The 23,671-nt window shown below is 57.6% G+C and overlaps 1 protein-coding gene across 5 annotated transcripts; it reads right to left on the reverse strand.

Annotated features, from left to right (window-relative positions):
* Window positions 1-5,409: 5,409 nt before the first annotated feature.
* NBL1 (NBL1, DAN family BMP antagonist) lies at window positions 5,410-16,567 on the reverse strand. 5 transcript variants are annotated; one of them, XM_053660650.1, is made up of 5 exons: window positions 13,746-13,882; window positions 12,357-12,598; window positions 8,381-8,575; window positions 8,142-8,253; window positions 5,410-6,942 (listed from the first exon to the last, which is right to left on the reverse strand). In XM_053660650.1, exons 2-5 carry the CDS (start codon window positions 12,491-12,493, stop codon window positions 6,679-6,681), a joined length of 708 nt encoding a protein of 235 aa, XP_053516625.1. In that variant the 5' UTR covers window positions 12,494-12,598; window positions 13,746-13,882; the 3' UTR covers window positions 5,410-6,678. The 5 variants fall into 5 exon arrangements, with proteins under 5 accessions (XP_053516625.1, XP_036995979.1, XP_036995976.1 ...); XM_037140084.2 differs by lacking the exons at window positions 12,357-12,598; window positions 13,746-13,882 and adding an exon at window positions 16,332-16,567; XM_037140081.2 differs by lacking the exons at window positions 12,357-12,598; window positions 13,746-13,882 and adding an exon at window positions 15,927-16,232.
* Window positions 16,568-23,671: the final 7,104 nt, after the last annotated feature.

Below are 23,671 nucleotides of genomic sequence, written 5' to 3' on the forward strand. Positions count from 1 at the left end.
CGATCGAGTGCCCCAGCTGCAGGAGGTCGCCTCCCCAGCTGTGACAGCCTCCACAGCGCCGCGTACCCCTCCCCAGCACACACGAGGCGACGGCGCAGGAGGAACTCAGCTGAGGAGGCGGTGGCTCACGTTTATCCAGGACGGCGCCCAGTGCGGGTCGGCCCACCCGCGGCCCGGCCACGCACTACCAGCAGGAGCGCATTGGGCGACACTGGGCAGACTGCTTGACATCCATATGCGCACGCACACACACACGTACACATATATTCTACATGATATATACATTACATGTAACATGTAATATAAAATATTGTATATCACACATCATATATTATATATGAAACCTTCCATTTAAACAGCAGGTCGCCCCCTCCTTGGGGCCGTTCCAGCGGAAACCGTCCCTTCGCTCAGAGCGGCGGGCACAGCAAGGAAGAAGCCCCCCGGCGTGCGGGCGCTCCCAGTGTAACGGGCGTGAACAGGTTTGGGGAGCCCCAGGCCGGTCCGCGGTGGAGTCACTGCAGGTAGCGAGGCGGGGCGCTGCGCCCCAGGGCGTTAGCCCACTCACCCCCGTGTATCGCTTCTCCTGGCTGAGGAGAGTCTTGTCAAACTTCACAGGGCAATGCTGTGGATTCCATTCGTTCCTTCGACAAACATTTACTGAGCACCCAGTCTGTGTCACTCTGGTGTCCGTGCTGGCCTGCTGGTCTGCCCAACTGGACGCTGCAGTGACCCAAACCGAGACCCCAGCTCCGTGGCGTGTGCATTCCAGTGGAAGGAGACAAACAGTAAGCATTATAACAGACGCGTCGTCATCAAGTGACAATCACTACAGGGAAATGCGGGGGCTGGGGGGGCAACTTGTCCCTTCATAGGTACAGAACAGTGATACCTCTGTGGGGGAGGAAGAAATTTTCCCTCCCTTTCTAAGTTCTTCCAGCTGAGCTAACAATCAAATAGACCATCTTGTTTTCAGATGAACAAGAGGAAAGAACCAAATGTAACTGCATACGTGCACACAGGGACCCCACATACATGAGAGGCTCTGAGTCAGACACGGACGGTGAGGCGCATGTGCCATCCCGAACCAAGGACGAGGTCGGGGCCTTAGGGCCTCGGAAGGGAGGAGGGCCATTCGCAGCTGGGTGAGAAGAGCAGGTGTCCGATAATTAGATATTCCCCCTGTCGTATAGATGTATCAAGAAAAGGTTCTTTCTGGTGATAACTCCTATGACGGGCAAGGCCCCACAGTGAAATTCTTTACGGGAGAGGTCCAAGTTTTTTCCAAGCCCGCAGGGTTGCACTCGCCTTCAGCCCCAGAATCTGCGCCCTGCAGAGACATGCCTTGTGGGGGCTTGTTCTGAGCCCCGAGCACTCCCACAGCTGAGGTCCTGCCTGCTCTGTTCCAAAGGCTTTTTTTTTAATCGTTCCGACCTCTCTAATAACGCTGAGTGACAGACATTAAAGTGGGGCTCAGAGAGGCCAAGGGCCTCACCCAAGGTCTCCAGCAGCAAGTGATCAAGTGGAACTGAAACGTGGATCGCCCAACACCCAAGGCAGAGAAACCTTAAGACCCTACAGCACCTTCACCCACCCATGAGCCACCATTTGGTGCTCAGAGCCCGTCTTGCCCACAGGTGGGTCGAGGCAACAAGAAGAAGAGGCCTGCCATCCCTTCCAACAACACCTGTGCCCCCTGACAGTTTCTGCCATGTCCCCAGGAACGGGATGTAGTATACCAAGCACTGGGTGAATATCGTAAAGACCAGACTTGGGACCCATTTCTGCCACGTGCTAGCTCTGTGTGGACTTGAGGCCAGCGGCTCCATCTCCTTGGGTCACTATTTTCTCCTCTGCAATTGTTAGCAGAGCAACACAGCACCCCACACCCAGGGTTGCTGGGGGGATGAAATGACCCAGGGAGCATCTGTAAACTTGATGGCCCCGCGTCAGTGCTAGGTGACGTTGGGGTTGGCCTCAACGTTCCCGCCTGAACAACGGATGTGCCTTCAGCTCTGCAGTGACCCCTCAGCTTGGGGGTGTCGGGCTGAGCAACGGCACACCTGAGCAGCAGTGTGTGCAGCTAGCTGACTTCATGGCCTGGGGCCCTGCGTTGATGATCCTGACTCTGCTACTTGCTCTGTGAACTTGGCAAAGCCTCTTCAGTTCTCCACTTCCGGTCTCTGAAACTGGGGTGATGAAGATGTGGGCAGAGTGAGCACTTAACCATTTCACACAGAGGGAGCTGCCTGATCAATTTTAGCTTTGAAAAATTAGTGGTGAAGAGTGGAATAGAGTATCAGTCCCTCGGCTTTAACTTTAGCTGTCATGTTTGATAGCCTTTATTTAAAAAAAAAAAGACCTAAAGAAAACATGACAAAAAAAGTTAATGTTTGTTCATTCTGGGTGATAGATACACAGATGTTTGTTATATTATGATCTGTACTTTGCTATCATTTTAAGTCTTTTTTCAAGCTTGGGCCTGGGTGGTGGTGCCACCTTGTGGCCATGCTGTTATTATGTTACATTTAAGAACTTCGAAGTTCAGTGTGTGCTCCTAAGTTTCTCATTTCCGGTGTTGATTACTGTCCTAGGCTTCCTTAACGTCTCAGGGTAGAGAGGGACCTTCAAGGACGCTTAGCCTTTGGTTGGTTACTTCTGGCCACAGGGCGCTCTCTCCCTAGAGGAGAAGGCTGGTGCCACAATGGGACAGCTGAGTCTTAGGCAGTCCTCTGCCCCAGGCCCGTTTTTTGTCAGCACACGGAGGACCAGAGGGAGCTCCCCATCACGGAGACAGGGGAACCAAGGTCCAGGGAGGGCGCGAGGTCTGCCCCAAACTGCTCTCACAGAAGACACTGGCCAACTGGGGAAACTTCATGAAGGCAGCAGTGTGTGGGTTTTGTTCACTGCTATGCCCTCCGCCCGTGTCGGGCTGTCTGTAAATAAATGTTCGATAAATGAACAGACAAAACTATCAGCCCGACCACTAGCAGGCACGGGCCAGTCATTCATCCCAGTACCTTCAATGATGACTGACATTCACTGCGGGCCAGACACTGTTTCAGGCTCAATAGTTACATTGATTGATGTAAAAAGCTCACGACGACCCCGAGAGTGAGGAAGGTGTACTACTCTGCATTTTACTGCTGGGAAATCGGAGCCTCAGAGATCTCAAGTGACTTGCTCAACATCACACAGCTAAGAAGTGGCTCTGCTAGGATTTGAACCCAACTTTTCTGTTTTTTTTTCCTCTGAGGCTTGGAGCTGGAGAGGAACAAAAAACTAGTTAGCGGTTGTCCTCCTCATACAGGCTAACAAGGCAGGGAAGAGGGACCTATTTCCCACCCTTCCTGGGAGGGGCCTGCGTTGCCCATGCTGTGTCAGTGTTAATCCCTTGTAGAGATTTTATTTTTAAGATTTGCATTTATTTATTTTTAGAGAGAGGGGAAGGGAGGGAGGAAGAGAGGGAAAGAGACATCGATATGCGAGACAAACATCGATCAGTTAGTTGCCTCTTGCGCTCCCCTAACCGGGGACCTGGCCTGCAACCCAGCCCTGAGCCCGGACCTGGAATCACCCCGTGACCTTTGGGCCCGCCCAACCCACTGAACGCACCAGTCAGGGCCCTTGTGAAAACTTTCAATCCCTTGAGGGCGAGGGTGGGGAGGAAGGATGGCGGAGGGGAGATGCAGTTTTGGGGGGATTGTCTTGTCCATTTGAGGTAGGTGGAGAGAAAAACTGGCAGTCTCTACTTCACATCTCGCTCCCATCGGCAAACTAGCACAGCTAACCTGAGCCTCTAGTCCCTCAAACCTGGCTCCTCCCACTCACTGCTCCCAAATCCAATCAGCGGCGTCTCTCTTTGGGTGGGCCCCGCCTTCCCAGACTCACTAATGGCCAGCTCTGACTTCCATCACCCGCCTGGACTGTTGCAGTTTCCAGCTGGTCTCCAGCCTCCCCCTCTTCCCCACAAGTCTTCTTTTCAGTCTCAATGACACTCAGCTCTGCGCAGACACTTCCAAGGCTCCTACTGCAAAGAGAGAAGTCTGCTCTCTGACCAGCGTTCCGAGCCTGCCACCAGTCCCGCCAACCCACCTTCTTGCTTTCTTCCCAAGCAGCCTCTAACTAGTTTCTTTATATTTCTATGAACTTATACCCTGCCTTATCCCACACAGAGGATGGGGGCGGCTCCTGACCGAGGCACATGCTGCCCAGACAGTGCCGATCTCAGACGCCCAGCACCAAAGCCACAGCCCCCGTAGCCTTTAATTTGGACCTGGTCTCTGTGTCCTCGGAAGCCCCGCAGGGCTGCGCACTCGGGAGTGGGTTCCCACCCGCAGCCATATAGGACTATTAATGTGACCAGGGCTTGACCCTCCGAGACTGAAGGGTCACCGAAGTCCGCATGCAGTTCCACGACAGGGCTTGCAAGACTGCCGTGGGCGGCCATGCAAGTTGTGCCCTGCACGAGTGCAGTAAGTGCCATTCTAGAGTCGGGACGTTCACAACCTGCACAACAGTGCAGAGCAGCCTTGAAGGAAAGGCTCAGGACACTAAGGGAATCACGTGTAGTTCACAACCCTCATCACTAGAGGGCGCCCGATTGGAATCCTGGGGCCGCTACTTTCTAGGGTGGGCAAATCTCTCTCCAGGCATCAATTAAGGCCCTCATTTTTCTCATTAGCATGACGAGCATTTCTCCCCATTTAGAAATAATGTAATTGTCTGGTAATGTGGTGGGCACAGCCAGGTGTGTGAGGAACAAAGGTCCTAGCCCTCACCCTGTCCTGTCCCAGTGGAGAATCTGGGGGTAATGTTACCACACTGTCATTGTCAGGGGTGGGGGCAGCCCAGATCACAGCAGACAGAGAAGTGGTAACTGCTAAGGTTACACCGAGAGCCGAGTGGCGAGTCCAGACTGCCTGGCCTTCAGTCCTGTTCCTGGGTGGCCCTGGCACACTGAGCCCTCTGCACTTGAGAGGCCCTGTCTGCAAAATGGGGGCCATCCCTGTCTTACAGGGTGGCGGTGAGTATTAGGCAAGCTGTTGGTGTAAAATCTTTAGAGCAGTGCCCGACCTGTATATAGTTTGTCATCAGTCGCTGGTTATGCTGTTCCCCCTTCTCCCCATCCAGGCCAGGCTGGGGGCCAGGGAAGGGCAGAGGTGGGGCTGCTGCACAGGTGGAGATGGGATGAGGCAAGCCCCAACCCAGAGAAGCCCCACTGGGGAAGCCCACCAGATATAAGCAAGGCCAAGAACAGGCACCCAGGGAGAGGTGGGAGCTGGGAGACGGGGCCTAGAGGTGCTTGCGGCAGCAAAGTGAGAAGATCACCAGGGCACAAGAGGGTCCATCCACCCAGGATGCCCTCCCCCTAGGCCCCCGCAGGAACCCTGGGTCAGCAGAGCCAGCCAGTGAGGAAGGAAACACAGGCGCTGAACGAATTTATTCGTGAGGAAACTCAGGGTCCGTCAGGGAGACAATCTACTGGTTACAAGCTCCAGAAGCTCTTGTCAGAACAGCTGTGACAGGCGGGCAGCCCCAGGCGGGAGCTGGTAGGGCTGGACGCTGCCTGGGACGGAGGAGCAGACACAGGCAGTGCTTCCCTGCCCTGGTCTGGGTCCCTCACCCCCTCCAGGGTTAAAGTGCAGTGGGAGGGGCGAGGCTGCTGGGATGGGGCAGCTGGAGAGCCACAGGGAACACGCCCCCCACAGGAGGCCCTCGCCTCTCCTCCTAATTTCTTGAGGCTTAGCTGGTGTCCATCCCACCCAGGCCCTCCCTTGGAATCTGAGTCAGGGTGACCCCTCCCCAAATCAAATATTTAGAAAAAGTTCCCACAACAGGGTGAGGCTGGCTCCATCGGCTTTCTGAGGGGCCTGGGACTTGGGGGCAGTGGGAAGCACTAAGATCTCGGAGACAAGAGGGAAGGATGCTGTTTGTGGTGATGGGGGCGGTCATTGCCACGCCCTAGCCTAGGAAGGGTCCTCCCTTGCCTTCCTCCGACCCCTGAAAAGCCAAGAAAGCCAGAGGCCCAAAGAGCCTAGCCCCTGGCTCCAGCGCCACGAGTCAGTAGGGTCCTGCCCAGGCCTGACTCCGAACCATGGGTGGGGGGCCACCATGGGGCCATGCAGAGAAGCTGCCCTAGCACAGGAGTGGGGTGAGCAGCAGCCTCTGGAGAAGCCTGTGGGGCACGGGCTGGAGCTCCCTGCTTTAGCCAGTGGCCTTCCTAGTCCGGACCCATGCCCTCCTTCAGGGCCGCTGCTGGCGAGGTACCCACCCTCTGCTCAGTGCCCAGCTCCACCACTGCACCCCAGGGGCCCTGCCCCACCAGAGATCGTGTGGGCCTTAGCCTGGCTCCCGCCATCTTGGATGGCCTCACCCACCCCTCAGCAGCTTAGCCAACTTCCTCCCCTTCCCCCCCTTCCCCAGGGCACATCTTTAGGAGGCAGAAAGGAAGGGAATCCCATTCTCCAAAAAAGAACCCTGAAGACCTCTGCTTCCTCCCCCCACTCTGGAATATATTAAATTGTGCAGCTTGGCTCCAACCCCTCCCTGCAGATCTCCATGGCAACTGGGAAGCACTCCAAGTCCAAGTCCATCCAGTGCCAAAGGGGGGCTTCAGCCTCTCCCCACACACTTCCCCCAGCATTCCATGGGGGATGAGAGGGGAGCAAGTCGAGGGCCTCAGTCCTCAGCCCCCTCTTCCTCAGTGTGGGGGGGGCCCGGGGGATCCTCAGGCTCAGGGGTCTGCCCACCAGGGTGGGGGTGAGGGTGGGGGTGGGGATGGGGGCCCAGCTGGGAGCCCGGGCCATCCTCGCCCTGCACGTAGACACTCAGCCCCTCGTGACTCGGCTCCTTGCCACACGCCTGGCAGCTGCAGTGCAGGATCTTCTCCACCAGCTTGTCCACCCTGGGCACCTCCTCGTGGCCGGGGCACTCCAGCGTTACCTGGGGAGGGCAGCGGGGGTGTTTCCAAAGGCCTGTGGCCGAGAGGGAAGTTCCAAGAGTAACACATCCTCAGGGGACCAAGAATCCCAGAGACCCTGGAGTCCTGAGCCGGCCTTGAGGCCCCAGTCAGCTCTGCAGGCCCATCCAGGGGGAACGGAGGTGGGGGGGGAGTTCCTGCAGGTGCCACCTGACTTGTATCCTCAGGTCTAGTCCTGCCACTTTCCCACCTATCACCTCGCAGCCTCTAGAGGGCACCCTGAGGGGGAAAACCCAGTGTGAACTGGCCCCTGCCTAAAATCCCCTTTGGGGGAGGGGTGGGGAGAAAATGCAAACAACTGTTAACTAAACAACAATAAAGTAATTTTTAAAAATTCCCCCCTCGGCCCGTTCCCTAGCACTTGGAGGAAACGCAGGCCCTTCAGGCTGCACCTGGCAAACCTCTCTACCCCTGACTTTGACTTTGGGCCACTCCCGTCAACTGGGCCAAATGAGCTGCATGAGACTGTACACATGCTGCTCCCTCCACCTGGAAGGTCCTCACCCCTACCACCTGCCCAAAACATGACAGTTACCTTCTACTCAACCTCTGGGTCTGAGCTCGGACATCACTTCCTCAAAAGGCTCCTGACCCCGGAACCCCCAGCCCAGCTGAGGTTTGCCCTGTATGAACACCTCTAGCGTCTCCCTCTGCCCCTGGTTACCATCCTTTCCCCTCCCTTCCTCCCTTTCTTTCCCTCCCTCCTTCCACACAACACCTACTCCATGCCAGCTCCCGGGACACAAGGCTCGGTCCCTCCAGGAGCTCAGAGTCTAGTGTGGGACACAGACTTGCCCAAATCCCCCAAATGCAGACAGAGAACTGGGGATGTGACGGATGCTCAAAGCAGAGGCACACAGTGCTCATGGGCCAGGAAAGGGGCCCTGAGAAAACGATGCGTGGGCTACGGGCAGAGGGTCAGATAGAAGTTCACTAGGTGAGAAGGAGGAGAAAGGTGTTCCAACCAGGGCCAAGAGCACGTGCAAAGGCCCCGTGGTGATGATAACCAGCAAAGCAGCTGTGAGAGGCTGAAAGGAGGTGAGCCAGCATCAAGTTTCAAACTAGTGAAAAAGGTGAGAGAAGGTGAAGCTAGAAAGACTGGTGAGTCAGACCATGCACAGCTCTGGGGGTGTGGCAGGCGGGCAGGGGCTGCGGTACTCACAATCTCCCACATGGACTGGGCCGGCATGCAGGAGTCGCAGTGCACCAGGGACTCCGTGGACTGCGGGAAGGTGTTGGGAACACTGTAGCTGAAGCACTGGCCGAGGCACGCTCTGTGGGAGGAGAGGTCACCGTGCCCTTGTCACTGTGACAGAGGCAAGGACGGGCAGCCCTTGCCTCTTCCTCCCTCCTGGGCCCCTGCCTTCCTCCCCGCCCTCCACCCATCGCCCTGGATCCCACCTGTTCTGGATGGACTTGGCCTCACAGCCACTGTGGCCCACGATCTGGGTGATGTTCTTGGCCTCGCACCAGGCACTCTTGTCCGGAAACAGCGCCAGCTTGTTGATGGGCGGTGGAGCGGCCAGCAGCATGGTGGGGAGGACAGCCCCCACCAGAACCCGGAGCATCATGCCCGTGACCTGGAGAGCCCTAGAACTGAGCACAGGATGTGGGTGAGGCCGGCCAAGCTCAGGAGGCTGGGAAGAGGGGGGTGGTGGTGTTACAAGCATGAGCTCTGACATCTGACCCCCTGGGTTCAAATCCTAACCAAGCACAACCTTGGAAAGTTATTTCTCCCTTATGAACCTCAAAACTGGGGCTGCTGCCCTGGCTGGTGTGACTCAGTTGGTTGGGCATGGTTCTGCAAAGCGGAGGGTCACTGGTTCAGTTCCTGGTCGGGGCGCCTGCCTGGCTTGCGGGCTGGCTCCCCAGTTGGGGCATGTGCAAGAGCCAACCAATTGATGTTTCTCTCTCACATCCATGTTTCTCTCCCTTTCTCTAAAAATAAATAACATCTTTAAAACAACCGGGGCTGTGAACAGCATGTACATCAGAGGGTATCAGGGAGATTAAATGAGGTGTTCCATGAAAAGCCCTCAGGAGAAAACACACACTCCACGTGTCGGTTGTTTTTATAACGTACAAGGTAGCTTTGGACAAACTGCTTCTACCACTGTGCCTCGGTTTCTTCATCTGAAAAATGGGGGTGGTGACACTGGGCGTGGCCAAGGACTGCCATCAACACTTAACAGGACATTAAGTCTCAAGCACGTGCTGGGGGTTGGGCGATCATTAATTAGCTCCCTCCTCTCTCTGATGTTGTGGGGGCCCTTGAGGGCTGGCTGTCCAGCACCAGGACCTGCGGCCACAGCTGTTGTCCGGAACACTCACTTCCACCTTTGTATTACTGAATCCTGGGCCGTTTTGGCTGGCTGGACCCCAGGTAAAAAAATATAATAACAATAGTCCCAGACCAGACCGTATTTCTTTGTCGGATGCCCCACCAAAGCCCGGAGCCCTGAGTCGACCCACACACCGACATCCGCAGCCAGCAGCCGGGTCCCAGCCTGGGGCAGGGAGGAGACAATCCACGCCCAGGGCTGGACCCTCAGTAATTTACCGTACTTTGTCATGTATAATGCACACCCACGTTCTTGACCCAGACTTTCAGGGGAAAAAAATCTTTCGTTTTATTTTTTAATTAAATTTTTATTTAGATACTTTTTGGGGGATTATAAAGGAATTTTAGTATATGTATTATTTTGCACATAGATATCATTATTGCTTTCTAGAGTTACACTTCTAACACATAAGCAGAAGCAAAAGAATTAAAAACATTTATATAGACATGAAATTAGTACTACCCATATACAATGCGCATCCTTATTTTCCCCTCAAAATTTTGGGTAAAAAAGTGCACATTATACACAGCAAAGTACAAATAGGAGTAAGACACTGTAACACCAGAACTTGCCAGCAGATGGCGCTGCAGGGCAGCGTGTGCGTCCCAAGGATTCCCCCGGAGGGGACTCTCCCAGGGTTCCCCACCCCCTTTTCCCTGGGTTTCCCCCACCCCACCCGCCTCAAAAAGTGTGGAGGAGGAAGGCTTTGGGGAACTTCAGGAAGGAGGGCAATGCCTACAAGGAGGGCCGCTGGGGAAAGGGCACTGGATGGTCAGGAGTCCACGCGTGCTGTGACCCTGCACACAGGCCACACGGCCCCTTCCTGTAAGATGAGTGAGGTGCCGGGGACCACTGGTTTCTGAGATCCTCAGAATCCCCTGGGGACTCGTGGTGTGAAAGTCAGAGGTGGGCGGGAGTCTGCGATTCGAACAAGTTTCGGGGACCAACACAACTCTGCCAGTCTGGGAGTCTGTGTCTTGGGACAGTCCCCAGAGAGGCCTGAGTGGGGCTGAAACAGGAGCAGGAGGCAGGCCCTGACCCACTGGCCCCACAGAAGCCCAGCACTAGAGATGTTCTGGTTCGAGCGGGACAGCCCAGGCAGGACAAGCTTAGCCCGCTTCCTGATGCAAGAGGCAGGTACTTGAGACAGTGTCCGGGAGGGGACACGCTGAGGGTGTCCTGCCTGCTGGGCTGTGACCACGTCCACAGCCACCAGTGGGAGTGGGAGTGGGAGTGGGGGTGGGGTGAACAGGGAGAGCAGTCGGAGGTGAGTCCCGACAGTCTCCCCCCATCCCAGATGGGACCCTGCCTTGGCCCAGGCCCCCACCCACACACTTCTGGTCTCGCTCACAAGACAGACAGCAAAGCCCGTGTTTTTGGTGCAACCACATCCTAACAAAATAGCATGGACTTGTTCCTAACTGGCCACCTAGCTAATTTTCCCACAGGCTTAGCACCCAGGAAGGTTCCTCACTCCCAAAGGTGCCCGTCTGTCCCCAGGGAATCAACCTGGGTCAGGCAGGGTCTGACCATGGCTGACCAGAGGAGGCCAGAGGCCAACTAAGGCCAGGGCCCCCCGGGTCTCCCCAGGCTGGACTGGTCCCCTAGAGACCTCGGAGAAATCTGGGGACTTCTGTCCTATACCTGACTCCATCACGACTTATCAGGAAGGTCGAGGCAGGGGTGGCCAGGGAGGCGGCAGACAGGGCCAACCTCAGGTTTCCTTAGGACTGGGAATCGAGACTGGGATTTTAATGGAACCCTGGCCTGACGTGGAGCCGGGATAAGGAGAGGTCAGAACCGAGGCCATGGACCAGGGTCAGGCTCAAGGCGAGTGGAGACTGGGGCTGAGGTTAATAACAAGGCTTGCTGGGTGAAAACAGTGGCTAAGGGGGACGCTGGCCCAGGGGACGGGGACTGGTTACTAGGGTCACCGTGTGGCAGAAGCTGATGAGGAATGAGACACTGAGGCAGTCTTCCTACATTTCTAGCACACAGCTGAGCGCTAACCCCAAGGGCCAGCTGCATGCACAGAGAGGCACACGGGCCCAGCCCAGGCAGCCTCTCCCCCAGAGGAGGGGCCGGGAGCCCTGAGCTCCAGCAGGCTGCCTGGGCTCCCGCAGGCTCGGCCCCTGGGATCTCCTGCATTTGAGTCCCAGCCTTCCCACCTAGGAGCTGTGTGACTTCCAGAAATAAAGTTCGCCTCCCTGCACCCACCTACCTCCACCCTAGACCAGAGAGCAAAGCAGTTTCCTCGGAGAGCAGCTGAGAAGATGCAGGGAAAGCACCCAGGACCCAACAGGTACCCAGCTCAGGTCAGCTTTCCTCCCCCAGGGGGGTCTTGGGAAAGGCTGGGTGGGCACTGGAGCCAAAGCTGGGCACTGGAGCAGGAGGCAAGGAGGCCAGGCCACTCTCTCCCACGGACACGACACATCTGTCATCAGGACACCCTCCCCCCACCCCCCGGCCCTCACACCCAGCCACCGAGAATCCCTGCCGAGCCCCAGCCCCACCCCCACCCGCCGCTGCGCACTGGCACTGACCACACTGGCACTGACCAGGGTGGGCTCTGTGCCAACAGGTTTACCTTTTGGTTGGTTTCTGCAGCAGTCGGACCTTCCTTCCTGAGAGCCTCACTCCCTATTCCCACACCTTCCTCCCCACTCTGAGTGTCACATGGTGGGTCACGGACTTACAGAACACCAGGGTGGGAAGGGGGGTTCTCTGCCTTGTCCTGAGCCCCCCCCCCCCAGTGAGTCAGCCAAGCAGCACCCTTCCCCAGAGTCACTCGGTTCCCTGCAGTCCACACTCATTTACTGGGCACCTCCTAGGATGGCGGAGAGGAAGGCAAGGGTGTGGGCAGGGGAGCTGGGGCCCCGGACCCCGTGCCCACTCAGGAACTCTGAACCTAGACGGGGAGGAGAAGGGGGTAGGTTCAGGGGAGGTTGTTTAAGGGAGGGGCCGGCAGAGAGGGGTGTGGGGGGCAGGGAATAGAGTCTTAACCCTGGATTTAACACAGGATCACAGTGAGTTACCGATGGTGGAGACAGGAAGCGCACTCTTGGCTGAGGACACTACGTGAACCAAGGCCAGGGGAGGGGAGGCATTTATCCAGCCCAGGGCAGCCGACTGTGGACTGGGCGCTGCTGCAGGCTCTTCTGCATAAATCCATTCATTCAGTCCTCACCACGGCCCTATGCCATGGAGTCTCTATACCCCCACTGCGTAGGTGAAGAAACTGAGGCACAGAGATGCTGAGAGGCTGGCTCGAGATTCACTGAGAAGTAAAGAGCAAAAGGAGATCCACTATTTACAGGGAACCTCTGTGCCTCCGTCAGAAGGACTGAATAAAGGAATACACCTAAGGTGCTCAGAACACCTCATCTACAGTTACAGCCAATAAATAGTAAACAAAACTGAGCTTTGAACCTGGACAGCACCAGCCTCCTTTGCAGATGAAAAGGGTCACAGAAGAGGGAGCAGGAAATGGAGAAGGTGGCTGGGAACGTGGAGGGGGCACATGGCCTCGGGTTCCCTGCCCTTGGCCCTGGCGCTGGCCCTGCCCCAGCCCGGCCTAGCTGCTGTGTCTCTCATCCCTGTTCGGCCACCACCTGGCTGGGGAGCTCCGGAGCCCCTCAACCCGCGCCCCCAGTCCCCTGCGGGCTTCGGTGAGGTCGCCTGCAGCCCAGGGTGCAGGCCTTCCTCCTGCCTTCCTCCAGCCTCACTGCCCCTCCCAGATCCAAGCCCTTCAGACCCTCCGAGACCTGGACAAACATTCGACCCATTCTGAGGCTGCCAACAACACAGAAAGGGAGTTTCCAGTGGGGACACTTAGCTGACCCATTTTAGTGCTAGGGAAACCGAGGCACAGACCAAGACAGTGGCCAGTGTATCTTCCACGCCCAGAAAGAGGGAAGTGAAAAAACAGGCTTCGGGAAGGGCTGGAGGTGGGGGCAGCAAGAAGAAGGCAGGCTGCGGGTCCCGCAGGCCTTCGGAGTCCTCTACGTTTCCATGCTGCCCACCACTCAGCCTCTTCCCAGAGAGGCTTGTCCGGGCCTCAGGCTCAGTCCCAGGTCTGACCCCTCAGGGGTGGGGCGCGGCCTGGGCGGATCTCCATGTGCCCCCACAGGCTCCTGAGGCCTGGCCAGGTCAGGAGCCAGAGTCCAACTCCCCAGGGAAGGGGCCCCCCATAACAGCACGGCCGCCAGGGGTCACCCACCCCTCTGCCTGCATCCTGGAGCCCGGAGTGAAGCCTCCGATTCACAGAGGGGCCCAGATGGCAAGGGAGACACACAGGGCAGGGTCTGGGTCTTCTCCATTGTCATGACAGGCCGTGACAGACCCGGTTCCCACCCTCACCCAGCCACTGCAACCTTCTCTGCCTCAGTTTCCTCATCTGCAAAGTGGGCGGTGAGAGTACCCACCTCATAGGGCAGCTGTGCGTGGAAGCCTCTGGAGAGGGCGTCTGTCATGGGGTGCGTCCTCAGTAAATGTCACCGTTAATGCTAGCTTGGAGTCACCCTGAGCCGCTCATCCTCCGAACCCTCCGCCTCCCACACGCTCCCCCTTCACCCTCTCCTCCCAGCTCCCTCCCGCCCGATCCTGGGTGGTCCCAACAATATCTAAATCTAAACCCCGGGCTGCACCTGCTGCAATGAAACTGGATCGAGGGGGGACCTCGAGGAGAAGCTCATGCAGATGACAGCATGGCTGGCTGGGAACGGGTTTTATATCCGTCCAGTCCCACCCCCACCCACGCTCGCTTGCCAGGGTGGGGGCCCAGGGCAAGATCCCACTCTGACTCGTCATTCTTGGGCCACTGACTGAAGGGACAGGGTCCAGGAGAAACCAGCCCCCTCCAGAATCCAACTTCCAGAAAACAGGCTGGGCCGGGCCGCCAGGCTGCCGGGTGCAGAGGGTGTGGTCTGTGGCCCTGGGCTCAGGGATCAGCGAGGGCGGGGCCATCACTTCAGATCTTGGCCCGAGTGCAGGGACTTCCTTGAATGGTGCAACTCGAAAGGTCACTCTGGGAGGGGGCCGGTCGCGGTCCGCTCGTGAGGTCTTTCGGGCCCACTCAGGGGCCGGGGCAAAGTCAGGCCCAGGCTCATCTGTTGGCTCCAAGTGTGCAGCCACTGGTTCCAGCCCCGGCTGCAGGCCACTGGTTTTGACTCCCTAAGCCTCACATCTGCAAAATAGGGAGAGCAGCCTGGGAATGTCCACTTTAGCTGATTTCCTCACAGGGAATCTGGCTCCTTGGGTATTGCCGGAGGCCACTGGGATTCCATGACCCCAGTCTCACCGCAGGGCGGCTTCCTTCCTCCCCCGTCGGCGCTGGCAGAGCATGAACCAGCCATCCAGGAGGCGGACACGCAGGGCCAAGCCCAGGCCCAAAAGGCCTGCCCGCCTCCGCCTGGCAACTCCACCTTCCAGGCTACAAACCCCCAACCCAGGCCACAGCCCTCCTGCCCGCAGACCCTCCTGCAGGAAGACCCAAAGCGGTCTCCAAAACAAATCTATGCTAATGAGCTGCCGCAGGGCCGGCGGCACAGGCACATCTGCTCCGCAGAAGTCCCCCTGCAGCCCTCACCAGCATCCCTGCTGGCTCCTGGGACCCTTGGGGCTGGGGGTGGGAGAAGGCTACACGCCCTCTGAAATTTCACTTTAAAAGACCAGGAGAGAACCACTGCCAGTGCAAGTGCAGAGCACCCACCCCTCCGGCACCAGGCCCAGGAGAGTTTGCAGGGGCCGGGGGAGAGGGGTGGGGGTCACTGAGAAAATGCTCTGGCTTCACCTTTTCTCTGGCCCCAGCGAAACGCAAGCCACACCCAGGCATCTGGAGTTTCAGGAGGCTGGTGATTCGACAGTAACAAAGGGCGAGGGGCCTGTTGACAAATTGCTTCCTCCCCCCCCCCCACCCCCTGCCAGCACGCCCAGCCGTTGGCCCCGGGCCCTGACCTCTGTTTTCGCCGGGGTTCCCTTAGTTACAGGCTGGTGTCCCCCCCAGGGGGCGGGGCCTCGGAAAGCCTGAAAGTGTGCTCTTCTCCCCCAGTGCCCGCCACCCCCTGGCCATGCCAAGGCCGGCAGCTGCCCCTTCACCGCTGCTTGTAAAAGATCAGAATCGCCCCGCCCAGGGCGCAGGCGGGCAGGTGGCCTGCAGCAGGGCCCTGTTGTCCAGGCCGCCAGGCGGGGGTGGAACTCTTAAGAAAACTGAGCCCCCGGAAAGGCTGGCTCCCCCGGCCCAGACTCAATTCCAGGGGGATGACCCCGGCCAGGCCCCGGGGGCAGGAGGAAGGCGGGGGGAGGGTTTCGTTTCTTTCACAGGGTCTAGGGAACTGTTCCGACCACTCCGACACTGGAGGATTGTCTGAGTTTGAGGGTGAGGGGTCAGGAACACGCACAGGCACACTGCGAGAGACCCCCACGGAGGGGCACGGAGGAAACACGCAGGCAGAGACACAAACCCAGGGCAACTGGAAACGGAGGAAGAGAAAGGGGACAGAACCAGAGAGAAGAGAGGGGGAGACAGATGGGCGGGGGGAGGGAGGGAGAGAGAGAGAGACTGAGATTAAGAAAGGGAGAGACACAGAAAGGAGGCAGAAACATACCGGAGCGCGGAGAGGCCTGGGTGCAGCTGGAGGGACGCTGGAGCCCGGCTAACGAGCGCCGGGCACTGTCCCGGCGCCCGCGCAGCCCAACCCGCCCTCGACCCACCGGGCTTTCGCTCCGTCACGCATCTCCCTCCCATTCTCTCTTGGCTGTGGTGACTCCTACCAAGAAGTGAAAATACCGACAAAGTCCGGGGACGGGCTCAGGGAGTAGAGGTGTCCCCTGGCCACTCCACGCCGCACCCACGTCCCGAGCCCCGGGGTCCGGAGGGGCTCGGCGGCAGAGCTTCAGACCCGTGTCCTGGGCTGGGGTTAAAAGCTCGCCGCCGCCGGGGGCGCGGCGCTGCCCTGCGGCCGAAGCCTCTTGAAGCTGAGCGCCCGCGTGCCGGCCTGGACAGGACTTACCGCGCGCGGCGGCGGCAGCAGCGAGGAGCGCGGTGCTCCCTCCGGGTCCTGCGGAGCAGTCTGCGGGCCGAGGAGGTGGCAGGCCCAGTGGCCCCGAGAGGCTCGGGGAGACGGCCAGCAGGACTGGCGGCCCCGCGAGGCTCGGCTGGGCTGCGCAGCGCGCCGTCTGCGGCCCCGGGCGGGCGCTCGGTGCGGGGGAGCGGCGGTCGAGCGAGCGGCTCCGACGTCAGGGGTGTCTCCGCTCCAAATAGGGAGCGAGGGCGGGGGCAGCGGAGGGAGGGACGCGAACAAGAAAGAGCGGGCGGGCTCGCTCGGCCGCTCCCTCCGGGGCGCAGGAGGGGGCGCCTCAGTGGCCGGGCCGGGCCCCCTCTCCCACCAGCCCAGGAGCCTCCGGCGGGCCTTCCGCGCACGGACAGGGTGTGCGACCGAGCTGCGGTGCCGCCCTGGCCTATGTCCTAGGGCCAGGGCAGAGAGCCCAGCGCCCCTGCCCGTTCCGAAGTGCCCTCCGCCGTGCTTCTGAGCTCTCCGACTTCTTTCCGCCCAACTTTTCCCGAGACGGGGCATCGGGCAGTGCCCGGCCTCGGGCGACAAAGATGGAGGTGTTCTTTTACGTGGGACCACCGGTCTGGCTCCGAGGGCGTGGCCCTCCAGCCCGCGGAGTCCCGACATCAGGAGACCGTGCTGGTTCCGCAGTCCTGACGGGGGGCCCAGCCTATCCATACTCCTCTGGATGTGGGACCCATCGGGCGTACTCTTAGTACCCTAGTGTCGCTGATCCCCCGCCCAGCCTCCCCTCAACTCTGGACACTTGACTTAATAAGCATCCACAGAAGGGTCTGAGAGCCCTAGGAAGGACTATTCGGAAAGAGCGCCAGGAAAGGGACTCACTTCTTGGGCTCCAGGGTAGAGCAGAGCCCCGGCTGGGCCCAGCCTCCAGCCCCCAACTTCACATGGAAGTGGGGGTAGGGGGCACCCAACCAGTCCATCTACATACAGGTGGGCACTTGGGGCAATCGCAGCCGTGCCCTCTCTGTTCTGTGTGCCCAGTAGAGTGGGAAAATAGCACTGCTCCAAAAAAGTAGCCGCCTGGGACACAATCCTGGGACTTGGAGATCTGCGTTCCATGCTAGTTGTCCGCGTCCAGCCTGGCTGGAAGCTCCTGGACTGACGAACCCTGGCTCGTCTGAGGTCTGGAGGTTGCTGAGCACCTGGGTGGCTCCCAGTGGCCCCCTGATGACTCCCCCGTGACCCCTGGTTTCTCCGCCCTCCCCATGCCTCCTAGCAGCTGCGTATGCTGTTCCCTCTGCCAGGGGTCCCTTCCCCTCCCTTCATCTCCTGGTAAGGGCATCTTCAAGCATCAGAGTGGAAAGCCTCCCCAAGACCCTCAGGTGGCAGAAACTCCCTCTTCCCGTGGGATCCCGGAGCAGTGAACACATACCTCGGCCAGTGGTGCTTTGTCTCTGGGCTGGTTGAGTAGACCCCCTTCTTCCACTAGACCATGGGCTCCTTGAGGGCAGGGACGGCAGGGATTTCAGCGCCAGGCCAGACAAGGAGTACCACGCATGTGTCTACATGAAGCACGACCCCCCACAGGGAAGTGCATGTGCGAGGATAACTGTAATAACAACCGTAATCACGCACACACAGGGAGGTCCTCAGTATGTGCCTGGTCCTATTCCAAGCACTCTCCACCTGCATAGTAAGTCTATGAGATAAGCAGTATTGTTATCCCCATTTTATAAGTAAAATAATAAAAATAAAAAATTAGACCGAGAAAGGTTAACCGACCTAAAGTCACACACTACGAGGTGATGCCAGTAACGGCCACCGTCCATGGGATGATCTCATCCCACAGGGCCCAGCCTCGCCACACTGCACGCAGCAGGTGCTCAGGAGACACGGTTTTGCTTACCACCAGCGTCCTCAGTGTGGACCCCGGGGAGGGCGCCCACCTTTGGGAAGAACCCACACCAGTGCTGCAGGAAGCTGGTCTCCCAGAGAGCCATGACTGGACACCTCCCACAGTTCAGCCACTGCTGGGACAATCCCCACGGCCTAATCAAGGCCCCCGGTTTGGGATCGAGTCACACCTGTCTGGCGGAGACTGGGAACTGCTTGAGGGACACAGTGAAGGCAAGGGGTCTGAAAGGCGACTTGTTAAGAATACCGACAGCTACCGTTATGTGCCCCAGATCATGCTAAGCACTACTGAATCCTTACCACAATCCCACCGTTTATTCCCATTTTACAGGTGGGGAAAGTCCAGGCATCACAATGTTTAGGACCTGCCCAAGATCAAGTAGCTAGGGACTGACAAAGTCTAGACTTGAACCCAGACCTGAGCTTTTGCTCCTCTGCTCATCACACCCTCGGGGTGGCCCAGAGCCCCTCCCAGGGCACCACAGGACCTGGGGTGGCGGGGCCCCAGCAGGAAAGGCAGAACCTGTCACGTTAGACTCTCCGAGCTGAGGTGCACCTGGTTGGCAGCGGTGTGCCAGTTGCCCCGACAGGCCTGGCTGGCACAGGGCACGGGCCTGGAGCCAGAGCCTGCTGGCCCTGGGCCAGCCTCTTGGGGCCAAGGTACTGTGGGGCCCAGAGCTGGGGGAGAGGGCTGAAAGCCTCTCTCCCCAGCTCATTAGCAAACATCTGGGCTCAGGAAAAAGACCGACCTGGAATGTGACTGGGCTGTGGGGAGCCGCTCCCTCCCCAGTCCCGGGAATGCGAGCTCCCTCCCGCAGGGCACGGCTCAGGCCAGCTGTTTCCTCTAATCCCGTCAGCCCTGCCTCCACAGGGGTCCAAACCTCTGCACTCTCCTGGAGAAAGAGAAAACAAGCAAAAGGCCTTCCTTCCTAGTCCACCCCACGGGAGCACAGGACTGGTACTGGGGCCCAGGAGAACCACAGTCCCTCCTCTGCCATGAGATAAAGACCAGGTGTCCACACTTCCGAGTTTGGAGCTGGGAGGGGCCACTGGGACTCATCACGGAAGGTTCTAGAGTCTTTCTGCTCAGGTCTGAATTTGTGCTCCATCGTCCAGTGACTCTCGGACTCTGCGGGCCGTCTCGTGTCTGTGCCCCGGTTTCCTTCTCCGTGAAACGCAGCTGGTACAGTGTGCACTCGACAGAGTCGTTGTGGGGGCTCGCTCACTCAACACATCGTCATCATGCCTACTGTGTGCCAGACAGGCACAGAGGTGTCGGGGACACATTATGGACGAGACCCACGCGGTTCCAACCCTCAAGAAGCAGGGAGGCAGAGAGTACACAGAGAAGCAGACGACTGGGTTTCTCCTAACCGACGGCTCGTGAAGGAACTAAGTGAGCCGGAGGGTGTGATGTGATGGGAGAAGCCTCCAAAGACATCTCAGCGCGGTGACGTCTAAGGTGAGATTACGACGGGAGGGAGCCAGGACTCGGGGAGATAAATGGATGCAAAGTGCTCGGCACAGTTCCTGGAAAATACCACGTGTTCCAGAAAATGAAAGCTATTTTAGGGAGGTTCGCATAGAGCAGAGCCCCTGGATCAAACCCAGGCCCCAGCACAAAGCACTGCACCTCACTGTTAGGCTGTGCGCTTCCCGCGTCTCAGAGCGGGCCTGTGTGAGACAGGAGTTCCAACAGCACCCAGCCCGCAGGAGTCCCTCGAGAGTTCACTGAGAGACGTGCACCTGAAGCAGAGCCTGGCCGCGCTCAGCCTTGGGAAGCGGGAGCAGCTTGTTACCCCTTCCCAAAGGAGGAAAAGTGTTTGCTAGGTTCACTCCAGAGTCAGGAGCAGAACCAGCTCCTCTGACCCTGAGCCCACCCTCTGGGCTGTGTCCTCCTCTGATCCCGGAGGCTCAGGAAGCCGCTGGGCTTCCTCTCAGGCTCTGCACCTAAGGGTCTGTCCCCAGGGCTCCTTGAGGCAGTGGAAGGTGTCCTTGGCCTAGACTTTGAGGTCCCAGGGAAAAAGTGAAAATGCTCTTTGTAGGTGAAAGACCAGGAATCAAGAGCAGGGATCAAGTGCTAAGAATAGGGGGATGAGAGGAGAGAAAGTCAGAGACGAGCACTAGATTCTGGGATTTCGGGAGTGGAAACTTAAACCCGAGTCTGTCGGACTCCCAGAATGTCCTTTCCCTTCCAAAGAGGCAGCATGCGTGCCAGTTATGGCTCTTCCCTCCTCTGGAAGAACAAGCGTGTGGATGCCACCAGGAATGTGGCCTAAATGCCAGGGGTGGGGGGCCAGGCGCTCTCCCCACTCACTCACTTTGCTCTCTGTGCTTGCTTCCTCCCCCACCTGTCTCACCCACACACCCATGGACTGGATTCTGTCTTCTTCAGCTGGAGTTGCCTGACCTCCCAGGAAAAGCCACTCACCTCTGTGGGGCAGCACCAGGGCTAGGCTCTCAGGAAAGGGCCTCCGCCTGGACCCCCCTGCCCTGCCCCATGCTAAACACGGTCAATAAGGTTGCCCAGTGGGACGAGGGGGGTGGGGCAGGCAGCTGCATTCTTCCTGTGTTCCATCCTCCATTCCCCCTGCATGGCTTCTTCCAATTCTCATCGTCTAGTGGCCCCCCCACACACGGAGTGGGATGGGAATGCTTCTCCCCCCTCAAGAGTCAGCCCTTCTGTGCATATTTAATATCCCACAGAACAGCATTATTTCTTATGCTTCTGTGCCTCAAATTCACTGTAAAAACCCTTTTTAGGGAATATGGGAATTGGAGAAAAAGAAGGCACAAAGAATATCATCTGGATATTTGCCCAGTCCCTCTTCTGGGGGACCCGCCCCCAACCACACCCACAAACAGAGTGTACCCCCAAAGCCCAGTCTGCTCTCCTTGAACCTGCCCTGCTGGCAGGAGCGGATTGGACCAGAGCAGATACCTGACCCACACTGGGCCAATCAGATTGGAATCAGAACTGAGACACTGGACACTGTGTTAGGGGCAGACCTCCAGGGAACTCTGACTGCCGAAGAGGCTGATGAAGGCTTGGTTCTCGCCTTGTACATCCTCAATAGTCACCTTTTCTTTGGAATCTCTGAGCTTCTCCATTATCTTACAATCTTAAACTGAGCTGAAGGAGTCTTAAAACAATTTTTTAAATGATTGATCTATTTTTAAAGATTTTATTTATTTTTAGAGAGAGGGGAAGGGAGGGAGAAACCAGCGACCCTCTGGTTTGCAGGCCAGTACTCAATCCACTGAGCCACACCAGCCAGGGCTGATTGATATTTTTAAATCCTCACCCAAGGATAAGTTTATTGATTTTCAAAAGAGAGGAAGGGAGAAAGAGAGAAACATCACCCGGTTGCCTCCCATACACACCCTGACAGGGGGCTGAACCCACAATCTTTGGTGTCTGAGACGACACTCCAACCAACTGAGCCACCTGGGTCAAGGCAAAACACTGTGTTCTTCTGACTGTCCAGCACGGTGCCAGGTCCTGGGGATAGAATAAGGCCTAAGGCTTGCCCTCTAAGGGGAAAAGGCAGACACGAAACTAACGGGAAGTCACAGAGCAAAGGAAAAGCCCAACGAAGCTGCCCGGCCACGAAAGCCAGAGTTCAGAGAAGGGAGAAATACCAGGGGGCTGCCGTGCCTCAAAAGACCCGCTGGAGGAGGCCGAGTCTGAATGGGGCTGGAGCATGAGCGAGACTTGCAGTCCATACTAAGATAGAAGCGGACCAGAAACAGGAATCTGCACTGACAAATGGGACCAGCCTCCACAGCAGCACCGCAGACACCAGCAACACACACTTTCTGAACTGGCCATAAACAGCCTCAGAATCCTTCTCAACACTTCCCCTCTGGGCAGCCACCGGCAAGTGGGTACGTGGGCTTATGAGATGAAACTCACTCTCTCGGAGGAGTGTATCAGCCCAAGGAAAATGCGTTTTGGGAACAAACAACTAGAGTTAGTTGATTGAAGTAAATATAATAATATTCAGCAAGTATTTATTGAGTGCCTACTATGTGCCAAGCTCTGGGAGGAGACAATCAACAAAATATCTAGGTAAAGCTAGACTGTGAGATAGCGGTAAATGCCAGAGAAAAGCAAAGCAGGGAAGCAGGTTACGGTGTTTGGGGGGTTGGGGGGAAGAGTACAAAAACCAGAGCAGTCAGGGAAGGTCGCACTGAGGAGGAGACGTCTCACGGAGTGAAGACTGGCAGAAGGTGGGAGAAGGGTGTTCTCAGCAGAAGCAGCAAATACAAAGGCCCTGCGGTGGCAATGTGCCCATGTGTTCAGGGACCGCAAGGACAGAATGACTGAGGAAGAGGAGCAAGGTGGAAGATGGCAGCTCGAGCTGAGATGGGTATTAGGAGGCCCCAATCTTGGAGGGGCTTGGGAGTTCACCGCAGTGACTTTGGCTTTGTCTTCAAATGGGAGGAAGAGCCACTGGGGTGCTTTGAGCAGAGCACTGACACAATCCAGTTTATGTATTAACACTGGCGGCTGCGTGGAGAAATGTATGGGGGGTGGTAATAATGCTGCACAGTCCAACATTACTATACACACACCAGGCACTGTTCAAGGCCTTTCTGTATATGAATTCTCGTAAGAAGCTCTGGAGGTAGGTATTACCATTCCCACTTAATAGATGAGGAAACCAAGGCATGGGCAGAGTAAATAACTTCCAAGGCCCCATAGCAAGTATGTGTCAGAACTGGAATCCAGACACCAAAATTATGGTCCAGAGCCCCTGCTCTTGGCCCCTGGACAGTGAGCACACAGTGGGAAGCAGAGCAGGGAGCTGGGTGCCGGAGGGCCTCGAGCACCAGGCTAAATAATGTATGCATTTCTGGGGAGCCACTAAACACTTCTGAACAGGAAATGGTATGCAGAAAGCGGTGTTCAGGAGGACAGGAGGGGAGAGGCTGAAGGCTGGAGGCCACTGGAAGGTGTGTGGAGGTTCTGCAATGTGAAAACAATCCTCCAGGGCTGCCCTTCCTCCCCACCCTCCACCGAACTGCCTTTACAGACCATGGGTCCGGGCCAAAAAGAAGTTTTACGGCTGCTCTCTGGGCCCGGAAGATGTGGCTACTGATTGGCATGTCCTATGCTCCATCCTCTGTGGCTCCGCCCCCTGGTCTTCCAGAAGGGTATCTACACAGAGAAAGGAAAAATCTGTCATTACCTGTGTACTCCCTGACAGGAGAGCCTTTCCTGGTGAAACAGCAGAACTTGAGTTTTATCCACAGTCTGCTGTGGGGAGAGAGGAAGTCAGGCCTACAACAGCCGGGGCCTTCTCCATGGGAGACAAGTCTCACATGGCAGCACTGTGGATGCACCTCCCCCCTCCAGTTCAAACGGGGGGGGGGGGGTCCGCTCTTTTGACGGTAATTTATTACATAGTTGATTG

The sequence above is a fragment of the Artibeus jamaicensis genome, unplaced genomic scaffold, assembly GCF_021234435.1.
Source record: "Artibeus jamaicensis isolate MK-2021 breed Jamaican fruit bat unplaced genomic scaffold, CSHL_Jam_final scaffold_847, whole genome shotgun sequence".
In the NCBI taxonomy this organism is placed as follows: domain Eukaryota; kingdom Metazoa; phylum Chordata; class Mammalia; order Chiroptera; family Phyllostomidae; genus Artibeus; species Artibeus jamaicensis.